Source organism: Alligator sinensis, unplaced genomic scaffold (genome assembly GCF_000455745.1).
Source record: "Alligator sinensis unplaced genomic scaffold, ASM45574v1 scaffold144_4, whole genome shotgun sequence".
NCBI lineage: Eukaryota > Metazoa > Chordata > Crocodylia > Alligatoridae > Alligator > Alligator sinensis.
Window position 1 is genome coordinate 685,099 of NW_005842190.1, and position 11,967 is coordinate 697,065.

General features: G+C 42.7%; 1 protein-coding gene across 5 annotated transcripts in view; it reads right to left on the reverse strand.

Annotated features, from left to right (window-relative positions):
* MGAT4A (mannosyl (alpha-1,3-)-glycoprotein beta-1,4-N-acetylglucosaminyltransferase, isozyme A) overlaps positions 1-11,967 on the reverse strand; it is a 160,062-nt gene that overhangs the window by 21,234 nt on the left and 126,861 nt on the right. For all 5 annotated transcript variants that reach the window (XR_003094694.1, XM_025207258.1, XM_025207260.1 and 2 more), the window contains exons 9-11: positions 9,703-9,833; positions 2,889-2,996; positions 2,287-2,480 (exon numbers count right to left, since the gene is read on the reverse strand). Coding sequence is in view for 4 of the 5 variants with exons in the window: in XM_025207258.1 (XP_025063043.1) it covers positions 2,287-2,480; positions 2,889-2,996; positions 9,703-9,833 (433 nt within the window). In the remaining variant the exon portion in view is untranslated. The remainder of the gene's footprint in view (positions 1-2,286; positions 2,481-2,888; positions 2,997-9,702; positions 9,834-11,967) is intronic.

An 11,967-nucleotide genomic window follows, 5' to 3' on the forward strand; every position in this document is an offset into this window, starting at 1 on the left:
CCAAAAAACTAAAGCGTTTGTTTCACTTTACTCATCGCTGTTATAATGAGCTTGGTTTAGGATAAACTAAGTTACCAAAGGACATAAAAACCGTGCCTTTCAATAAATAGTAGAAACTGATGTGTGTCTTCTCTCTCAATTAGACAAGCTCATATATCTTATACCAAGAGAGAGTTAACTGCGTGAGTCTGAAATCAGGCAGAAGGCAAGGTAGAGATGTACCTTTGTCAACTAACTGAATCAGAGTTGTGTAAGCTTAACAAGCAAAAGCATAACATCTTACACTATTATCCTTGCCAGAAGATTTACTTTATTGGATTCTCAGAAAGCCTTATTTTTGAGAAATGGATAAAAAAGTTTATGAATCAGCCATACACTACCGCAGAAATAGTAAACTCAGCCTAGAAAATATTTTATGTGGAAAAATACTTTACATGAACAAGTTACTACTGTGCTACACTGTAACAGAAATGCCATTCATTCCCTCAAATGTGTGGTCACTGTATCCACCAAGAAGCATGCTTATCAGGATTGTATTAATGTAGCTACTAAGCAGCTATAGGTCAGAGTCATTAGGCAGACAAGATTTCATTCGGTTTCAGAAGAGAGGAGAGGTTTTGTTTGTTTAAGGTCAAAGACAAAAGTAAAAGACAAAACCTATAGCATAATGTCACCTCGTACACCTCCTGCCAAATCCATGTTTACTCCCAAAAGTGTATTTTCCAGCATTAACTCATGTAGAATTTTTTCACTGCTTAAAATTTTACATCCATCTAGTTAATGGACTTACTCTGAGAAACAGAAGAAGCCAAGACATTCTGTTTCTTCGAACCTAAACTGTCATCACTTAATAGAAACAACCTCCCTATTTTGCACAACTGCTGGTACTTTATGTTGCTCAAGATTTTACCTCCACGCAGGTAAAATATTTACTGATGTGTATTACCCCTAAGTCATGATAATTTTTAAGATACAAAATTTATCTAAAACTTCCTAGCAAGTTCAGAACACTTGTCAATACCCTCAGGTTGCATCTGACACATTCTAATGACGCAACAAAATCCTCTTTTTTATCTACTTCAAATTGTCAATTGTCTTTGTCCAAGTTAAAAAACATTTACATAAATAAATGTTATATATAAAATATATTTTATATATTTATTTATGTAAATGTTTTTTAACTTGGACAAAGACAATTTGAAGTAGGTAAAATTAGAACACCTCACCACAGCATGCACATGTTAGTTGAAAAGTGTAAATTAGAACAGTCATTACTAACACAGGATAAAAGATCCTTACTTCTATATGAAGGGGTATGGCATATATACCCTTCCCAAAGTAAATTCCATGTGGATATAACAATGCTTCAAGCAAAGACTTTTCTAATCAACTAACATATCATTTCTAATGCCCACACTTCCCAAGTAACATGCATTGTATAGGTCAAACTCATTTGAAAAAAACCTATAATGAGGAAATTACTTAACAACAAATTGGAGCTCCTTCAGATGTGCTAAACTGAAATGAAGTCCTAAAGTCTTTGAGTAGCTTCCATTGAGCATTTGACTGACTGGATTCAATTTAAGGCAATCAAAAGGCTAGCTCAGCAAAGGAAGCACCTATTCACATTGGGTACCTATACATGTGATGAAGCTCTGATGGAGTGCACTAATTAGCATGCATCAGAGCGAGTCTGCTGGAATGTCCTAATTAGTGCACTCCATGTCACGTTTTCAACATCCCCGTTTTTCAAAATGACCACAGGGGATTTAACTAAAGCTCAATCAATGCGCCCCTGCAGCCATTTTGAAACGCAGGATGCTGAATACACACAATGTTGTGGGAGGTTTAATTAAGAGTCAGTCTAATTAAAGCACTCCTCCTCACCCCACACCTCTGAGCATGTGTATAGACGCCCTTTATTTCAAGACAAATTCCCTCTACCAGGTCCTAGATCTGCAAAGCAACAGCATGAAAAGAGCCCAATGTGCCTGAAAAAGCAGCACACACGAACTGTAAACAAATTATTTCTTTTTTTTAATTTTGGACAAGATGGGGTGAAAAGAAAATAAACAACATAGATTTTAGAGCAAAATAAATTAAATAAAATACACAGAAACAATTATAGGGAAAGGAGTGGAGTGAATGACATTTTCAACTTAACCCATTCCTCTTGTATGAAATTACTTTTTCATTAGACTTTATTATTTCCTCAATTCCATTGTCAAGCAAAATTGGTCAGGAAGCAGCTTTAGCAACGAGATCAAAAGACAAGTAATTACTAACCTTTCTACGTTGACTGGCTTGTCAAATTTAAATAGAATATAATCCCCAGCAACAGGAGTAACAGCCCAGAAAAAATCCTCCCCCATGTAGGTTTTTTCCAGTGTATGTCCTTGGTAGACTTTTAAAGATGTAGAAACCTCTGCAGGTGGGTTCACATGAATTTTATGTAGTAACGGTTTCAGGAAATCTTTATCCTAATTGAAAGACAGACAAATATAAAATTAAGCTAGTCAGCCAATCTGTTTTATTATTCTCTTTTCCTTAGTGGCTAGTTTTTCTAGTACTTAAAAGAAAATGGAAAATGAAGGATAGCAAATGTATGACCCATTTCCTCTACTGAAAATATTAGATCTCATATTGATGAATAAGGCTATGTTATTACAGACAAAATGTTAGAGATTAAAAATGAAAAACTATGCAGTTGGTGCATAAGAAATGAGTTGAAGGAATTTATTATTTAACTGGAATTAATCAAGTTTGATTCTAAATACAGTACATTATACTTGAAATGCTAGAATATAATAAAATGTTTGTTTTCTCAAATACTGACAAATTATCAACCCTATTTGCTCTAAAAGGAAAGGGACGTTTTAGTTACTAACTGTGAGTTTCTGGATCTTTCCTGCTAGTGAGGAGTGAAGGCCAACATGTTGGAAAAGAGAAGGCCTGAAGCGTATTCGTAGATTAGATTTTTGTCGATCACAATGTTTCTGAAAAAGAAAATCAAATAAACTTCCTATTAGCAAACACGATACACACAAAGATCAATGAGTTTGTACTTGAAACTGTCTGATAATCTATGCTTCATGAATCAAAAACAAATTACAAGAAGCTGGAGCTATTTACTGCATTCTTGATGCAATTTTATTGACAGCCAATAGCACCTTTTTATTCATCCAGGGTTAAAGTCACTCCATTCCTCCTGCTGCAGAAAAGGCCAAGTACACAGGCTTTGTGCAAACAAATTATATGAGAAAAAATGAGGAGACAGAATTTATCTACCAATCTGCAGGCAGGATTCATGGCAGCCTATAGTCCCCTTTTAAAACTACAACATCTATCAACTGGGCAACCTCTACACATTCTAAATATATGACTAGTCTGCTTAATCTTAGGTACGCTATCATCTTCCCTCCACTTCCTATCCTTTAACAAGGCTAGTGGGACTTCTTTGTTGGTCTATCCTATTTATTTGGTGTTAATACCCGACATAAAACGGCTGAGTAAATTAAGTTCACTTGTTGTGTATTATGCACTCTGTAACTCCATAAGGATAAGGAAACTGGAATTAATGGTGCCTGCAGGAAAACACAGGAACTCCAAATTTGGGAAAAATTTAGGCTGAGATTAATGTTGCTTTATTATTTCTACTACCAACAAAGGCAATCTTCAAGAACTGGACATGACTAGGCTATATTCTGATTATTTGTATTCTGTTCAGCGATAGGAAGGAACCACCTAACCACATGCCTCAAGCTACAAACAGATGTTGCATTTGTCCCGGAACTAGCTGTGCCCTTCAAGTGGGGGTTTGGCAAAGGGCTGTCTGATGCAACTGTTTAGATGCATTTTGCAATCTAACAGCCAAACTGTTAGCATTTCTAGGGTTTTCCTGGACATGTCCTCTTTTTCCGTCCTCCCATCTCAGTCCGGGTGGTATTTTAATGTATCAACAAATGCTCAGGATTTTGCTCTGCTCAGGACTGACATATTTCCTGGCACTTCCTAGCTTGCCCTAGCAAGGAGCTGCTTGGGCCTGGGGGGAGGGAGATTGGAGGCAGGAGGCTTCATGTGCGCTGGCATGCGCACACATGTATGTGGCCGGCATGCAGTCAGGCAGGGTGGTAGGAGCAGCCCTGGCAGCTGAATGCAGGTAAGTCTATTGGGGGGCAGGGGTTGGAGGGCAAGGGTTTGGGGACTGTTCAGGAGGCTGTGTATGTGTGTGTGTAGTGGGGATGGGCGCCTGCTGGTGCTGGGAGAAACTGTCCAGGCACTGAGACTGCAGCACAGCGGGGTGGGGGAGGCGCCTGCCCCTTCAGCAGTGGAAGGGGGCAGGGGGTCCCTTTAAGGGCAGCAGGAAGCTGCATGGCTGGGCCAGTGGAACTGGGACCAGTGCCTCTGCTCACAGGGGCAGGGCAGCCGGGAGATGTTGCAGGGCTGGGGGCAGCAGGGGGCTGCAGGTCAAGAGGAGCACTGGCAGGGCTGGGGGGGCAGGGTACTGTGGCTTAGGAGTGAGGGGCACCAGGAGGGGTAGGGGACTGTGGGTTGGGAGTGCAAGGCACAGGCAGTGCCAGGGGCCTGCGGGTCAGGAGTGAGGGGTATCCGTAGGGATAGGGGGGTTGTGAGTTGGGAGTGAGGGGCACCAGCATGGTCTGGGGGGTGAGGTACCGTGAGTCAGGAGTGAGGGGCAGCAGCAGGGCTGGGGGGGCTCTGGCTTGGGAGTGAGGGGCACGGCCAGGGCAAAGGCATCAGTATATCACTGCCCTCCCAATCTTATTACTCCCCCTCTCCCCCAACAGGTGTCCTCTTTTTTTGAAACTGAAAAATATGGTAACCCTAAGCATTTCTTATCCTCTGAACCTTTTTAGGGTTTGTCCCAAGACAACAAACACAGCCATCTGAATAACTGCACTCTGTCTCAGGACAAAATGGTTTCTTGTAGGAAACATGGTGCTTGTAGCCTCAGACTCCCCACTGGCACTAATCTCTCTATATGCCAACAGTGCCATGGAAACAAAATCTTTCCATTCTGTCTCCACAGCTGCAACAGAACTGCAATACTTTGACCACACTGGGCCCTTTGCAGGTGGATAAACACACCAGGCATATCTACCTTTTGGCAGCAGAATGCACTTCCCAAGTTGTCTGTGAGCATGCCTTTCCCATCCTCTCCTGCTAATACACTCCAACCACGGAAATACGTAAGATACTCTGGGTGTCCCTCTGCAGTTGGTCTTAAGATCCTGGTCCTCAGTGTGCTCCAGAATGGCCACGGAAGATGACCATGGAACAGTCTCACCAGTGCATTGCCAGTTTTGGAGTGTGCATGTGGTTGGGGTGTGCTCAGGGCCACCCTGGCTGGAGCATGATGGCACTCCTGGTAGATGAGGAATTTGACCTCACTGGGCTGACGGAGACCTGGCGGGATGATATGTATGATTGGGCAGTGGATATTGAGGGCTATAGGAGGGATCGGGTTGGGAAGAAGGAAGGAGGTGTGGCCTTCTATGTGAAAGAGCAGTACCCCTCCCTGTAGGTCACATTAGATAGCAGAAAGAGGTCCCTTGAGACCCCTGGGTAAAGATACAAGGGGGTTCAGGAAAGGGAGACCTGATGGTGGGAGTCTACTATAGGCCTCCCTCCCAAGAAGAGGAAAGTGATCAGGCATTCTCCAGGCAACTGACTGAGGCAGCCAACACTAAAGACTTGATTGTCATGGGTGACTTCAACTACCCTGACATCTGTTGGGAGAACCAACAGCTCCAGCAGGTCAGCCAACTTCTTGGCAGCTATCAATGACCCGTTCCAGACACAGGTTGTGGAAGTGCCAACTAGTGGTAAAGCCACTCTGGATCTAGTGTTGGCCAAAAGGGAGGACATGGTAGGTGACCTGAGGATTGGAGGTCTGCTGGGTGACAGTGATCACAATCTGATTAAGTTCATCATCCACCAGAAGGCTGGGAATTCAGTTAGTAGAACAGAAGTCCTACACTTCAGAAGGGCAGACTTTGGTAAGCTCAGAAATCTAATTAGAGATGTTCTCTGCGACTGGATGATTTATGAGTTCATAAATGGTGGTGCTTCCTCAAGGGGGCAATTCTCAGTCCTCAAAAAGAGGCCATTCCCACGTGGCCAAAAAGCAGGAAAGGAAGCCAAGAGACCTGCTTGGCTCAGCAGGGTCATTAGGGAACTATTGAAAAAGAAAAAAGAAGCACATAAGCAATGGAAAAATGGTTCAGCAACTAGAGAGGGGTACACTTACATAGCCAGAGTCTGCAGGTATGAGTCACGGAAAGCCAAGGCTGGCATGGAGATCAAGCTGGCAATCAAAGTAAAGGACAACAAAAAGTCCTTCTATAGGTACATAGGGAGCAAGAAAAATAAAATCGAGCTACACTGTGGGACCCCCTACTGAATACGGAGGGGGAGCCCACAGTTGATCCCCACAAAAAGGCAGATCTTCTGAGTACATACTTCACATTGGTATTCCTGAAATCAGATGGGAGCTGTTCACCTGTCCAGAGGCGCAGGGAATACGGGGAAGACAACAGTTCACATGAAACCAGTCATGAACAGGTGACGGTACTCTTAGAATATTTGGACATTTTCAAGTCTGCTGGGCCACATGACCTGCATACAAGAGTCCTGAAAGAACTGGCTGAGCTCATATCAGGGCCACTGGCAAAGCTGTTCAAAGAGTTGTCAGGAACTCAGGAGTGGTCCTGAATGACTGGAAGAGGGCCAATGTGGTTCCAATCTTTAAGAAAGAGAAGAGGGATGAACCTGCAAACTATAGACCGGTCAGTCTGACTTCAGTTTTGGGAAAAAATTTTGAAATAAATTGTCAAGCAGGCCATCAATCACAAGCTCTTAACTAATGGGGTATTAAGAAGCAATCAGCATGGCTTTGTCAAGGGTAGATCATGCCTGACAAATCTGGTGTCCTTTTATGACCAGGTAACTAACCAGCTCACCCAGATATCATTTACTTAAACTTCAATAAAGCCTTTGATTCTGTTTCCCGTGACAGTGTCTCAATCAAACTGGAGGGTACTGGCCTAGACTAGTCTACAGTGACATGGGTGGACAATTGGCTTTGAGGTCAATCCCAGAGAGTTGTAACTGATGGCATGGCCTCATCCTGGAGGGCTGTCTCCAGTGGTGTCTCCCAGGAATCAGTGCTTGGACCTGTCCTCTTTAACATATTTATCAATGACTTGCATGAGGGGTTGGAAAGCTCAATGATTAAGTTTGTGGATGACACCAAGCTATGGGGAAATGCGGGCAACATCAGAGGATAGGGTAAGGATTCAGGATGACCTTGACAGACTAGTTCTATGGGCTGAATGGAATCAGATGAGGTTCAACAGGGGAAAGTGCTGGGTTTTTCATCTGGATAGGAAGAACGTTCCCCATAAATACACAATGGGTGGTAGTCCACTTACTGGCATCTGAATGGGACCTGGGGGTCACAGTCGACCAGATAATAAGCATAAGCCAACAGTGTGATGAAGTTACCAGCAGGGCAAACAGAACTCTGGTGTGCATCAGCTGATGTATTGCCAATAATTCCAAGATGATTCTCCCTCTCTATTCAGCATTGGTGAGGCCACAACTGGAGTACTATGTCCAGTTCCGGGCACCGCACTTCAAGAAGGATGTGGATAAGTTCGAGAGGGTACAGAGAAGGGCCACCCATATGATTCGGAACCTGGAAGACAGGCTCTACGAGGAGAGACTCCACAAACTGGTCCTGTTAAGTCTGAGTAAGAGAAGACTGAGGTGACTTAATAGCTGCCTACAAATACGTCAAGCATGAGCACCAAGATCTAGAGGACCAACTCTTAAGGAAGGCACCCCTTGGGAGGACGAGGACCAATGGGCACAAGCTAATTGAGGGAAAATTTAGGCTGGACATAAGGAAAAACTTCTTTTCCATAAGGGTAACTAGAATCTGGCACACACTCCCAGCAGATGTGATGCAGTCGCCATCCTCGGAGGTGTTCAAGAGGAGGCTGGATAAGCACCATGTTGAGCTCATTTGAGCCCAATAACCTGCCTAAGGTGGGAGACCAAATTTTATGATCTTGCTGGTCCCTTCCAGTCCTTTGATTCTATGCTGCCAATGGAGCATAGACATGTACATAGGGTTTTTAGGGGAAAAATATCTCAACCAAGAAAAGCACAGTATGCATAAAATTAACCAGGAAACAATTCTGTAGGCAAACACACATGGCCCCCCGGGACATAAAGCTTTGCTATCATAATAAATAAGAGTTCTTTTGAGGCCTACCAAACTAGGAAAGCAGCAATAATTACTAAATGCCTCTCAAGCAACTGTTACGAAGAATCCATAGCCTTGAACTGCAAAATTTTGATTATGTTTAGAGAGCTACTGTATGTCATTAGGGAGTGAAAAAGGATTTTTCAGTGTTTTGAGAACTGCAGTGTGCTGCAATTCTAGCATGTTTTCAAGCAGTTTACCAATCTTCATAAATAATTTTGTATAATTTTTCAGGGAATTCCTCAGAGTTTCAGGCCACCCTCTAGGTCTCACATTTTTATCAGAACCAGTCAATGCTGCTTCTTCCATTCACAAAGGGATTTCTATTGGGCAACAGGTACTCCCTGTAGTGTTCCTGCTACACTGCTGCCTAGGGAACTTACTGTTATGAAGATCAAGAAACCAGAGGGAAATTTGAACTCTTTTAAAGTCACCAGCAAAATACAGGGCAGAAGACTTTCACTAAAATACTCAGTGCTATTCACTGAGTTACTGGGCTACAGCTTTACATAATGGGCTACAGTATTTTTCCTGCAGTGTTAAACATAGCTTATATAACTGTTAGGGTGCAGACAGAAGTGACAGTTTTTGCCTGATCTGGCCACAGAAAGCAGTCTATAGCTGTGACCAAACACAAGTGCACTGCTGAAAGCAGCTTCAAAAATGGCCTATTGGGTGAAAATCTGGCCCCAATTGCATGAGGTATCAGATAAAGATGTTACAAAATGTAGCATCTTTGGTAACTTGTGTCTGCAGAGCTCCCAGCCTATGGCTCTTTTCAGAGTGGGAGGGGGGGGGAAGGGAGCAGAGGGAGTTCAGTCTTTGGGTTTTCAGCCCCTCCCCCAAGGGTGGGGCAGGTATATTACACTCCCCTGAGGTGGGGGGGGGCTCCAACTAACCCACCCCACCCTTCAGCACCAGCTGGGGACCCCCAAGAACCAGCTCCCTCTGCTGTCTTTTCCCCCTCCCATTCTGAAAACAGAGAGCACTGACAGAGAGCACTGGCCTTACTGTGGGAACCTGGCTGCAGGCTCCCAGCCCCCAGCTAGATTCCCATCTCCCCTGGAACCAACAGTGAACTTCTGTTTGGTCTGCTGGAACTCAGTATACTTTGCAAAAAATGTTCTGAGTTACAGCTTAGAGTTCCTGGTACAACAAAGACTTTGACTTCTCTTCTCTCCAAGCAATGCATTTAACAAACCTTCCAAATCTAAAATAGTAGAAAAATCTAAGAAAAATGTTTCTTTATAAACTAACACCTCCAATTTTTTCTCACAGATTAAAATCTAACAAGAAAGTAAGACTTGTAACTGGATATACAGAAACCATGAAAAAATCATTCACTACATTTTGGACTCAGAAAACATATAAAGAATAAACCTTAGAAGCTCAAGAACAAGAAGTAAACTTACTGCATCTTTTTCAGGGTTGCAGACTTTCACCCAGAGGATATGATCTAACAGCCAATCAATAGGTTTCTCCTTATAAAACATAAATATAAACTCCACAATAAGCGTGATATCTGGAGACTGGAACATTTTACCTGTAAATATATTATTCTAAATTCAGTAACAGTTATTCAGAAACAAAGACTGTTTGTCTACTGATGTTAATAAGCATGTAGATTATATTGTTTGCCATCAAAATTAAACAAACAGGAAGAAAAAATCACAAAACAGTTTCTACAGCATCATAGCTCCCAGCAAGTTTAAAGCAGTTCACTAGAAACAGAACTTTTCATCAACGCTACAGAAGAGAAAGAAAAAGTACTTCCTTTCTAGGAACTACAATTTTTCAAGATGTGTTGTCCCTGTGTATATTCTATTGTAGATTGTGAATGTGCCCCATGCACCCAAGACCAAGGAATTTTTTGGAGTCATGCCCACTTGGTTATGCTGCTTACACTCATATGGAAGGTATAAAGGGGAGTGTAAGACCAGATGCCACTCCTGTTCCTCTCCTATTGAAGACTATATAGTATAAAGTATGGAGGAATTTGAAATAAAGGGCAGGAAGTGAAGCAAACACAGGGACAGCACATCTCAAAGAACTCCAATTACTATAAAGGTAAGGACATTTTATTTCTCCAAATGCTTGTTCCTGTGTGCATTTCACCATAACTGAACATCAAACAGTATATAAACCAGGGAGGTGAATGCTTGGGGTCCTGTTGTGGTAGGGAGAGAAGAGCTACCCTACAAAAAGAATAATCTGCAGCAGCTGCCAGAACTAACGTGCAAAGTTTTATTAAGGTATGCATGGAACCCCACATTGTTATCTTCCATAGATTAACATTTTAAAAGGAGCTACTGATGTTGCATGGGTCCTGGCTGCGTGTGCTTTAGCATCGGTGTCTTAGATAATTCAAAGCAAATTAGTTCATATTTGGAGATCCAATGTAATAATCCTTGGGTAAAAATTTCACTCATTCTCTCAGCAAAAGAAACAAATAGTTTCAGAAATCATGCAAAGGGTTTTGTCGTCTCCAGGAAAAATGCTACAGCTTCCAAGAAGTATACTTTCATTTTTCATGATTTGCGTACGATTGGGAAAGAACACAGCTGAGCAAGTTGCTCCATTAATTTGAAATTCTGAAACTTTTTGGGGTGTGGTCTCAATGAGACTAACATGATGAAACAATACATGGGACAGGTCAGACGGAAGAGCTTCTATCATCCTGGCTGCTGTTATGCTTAGAAGGCAAGCCACTTTTACAGAGTTATGGAGGAATGGACGTGAGGCAAAAAGGTTTCAACTGGGGAGGCTCATTAGAGTTATCAACACTAAACTGAGATTCCCTGATGATGTCGGTTTCAATAATGCTGGGAAAACTGTCCCATTCCTTTCGGAAATCCCACTGTTACTGGGAGCAAGCATACAGTCCAATTACCTCCTTGAAGGATGGAAGGCTGCCAAGTACACTCAAAGGGAAATATGGGAGAGTTGTGAAATTTTCAATAAAAGGCCAGTATATTTGGTAAGCCTCACTGTAGTGGACATGCATAAAGCTGATCACACTGTGCCTAAACTCTTTTGTTTCATCACATAAGGTTTCTTCATATCTGTATATGTTTTTCTAGCTTAATTTCTGCTATACAAAGGATTGATTGAATTTCAATTGAATGCAATCTTTCTAATGTGCATTGCTCAGTGGGTTTTTAACAACTTTTAAGGACTGAAACCATCTAGACAAGTGATTCTTAACCTGGGATGCCATGAGATCCTTCTAAGGGTATCCCAGGGTGCCATGCCAAACATTGGTACTGTTTGGTATGCAAATACCTACACATGACTTATAAAAGAAAATATTTTTTATTTTATATATATATATGTAAAAATTTTTAAAAGGGCTTAGTCCATACGTCTCTGTCTGTCCATAACGCTCTTGGAGCACTCTGATTGGTTGTCTCAGCAGCCAATTACAATGCTTACTGAAACAACCGGAGTGCTCCGTGGTGAATGGTGGGGATGGTGTGGGACGGCGGAGCACCGCCATGATGGAAGGGATGGAGTGGTGGGTCCAAGGCCACTGTTGCAGGCCTTGGACCCCCCGCTCCTTGGAGGAGGCAGCGGCACAGGGTGCTAGGGAGGGGGATGGCAGGGCAAGCTTGCTACCCCTGCTCCTGGGAGGCAGTGGCGCAGGGCAGTGTGTGGCAGCAGCTGATGCATGCAAGCTT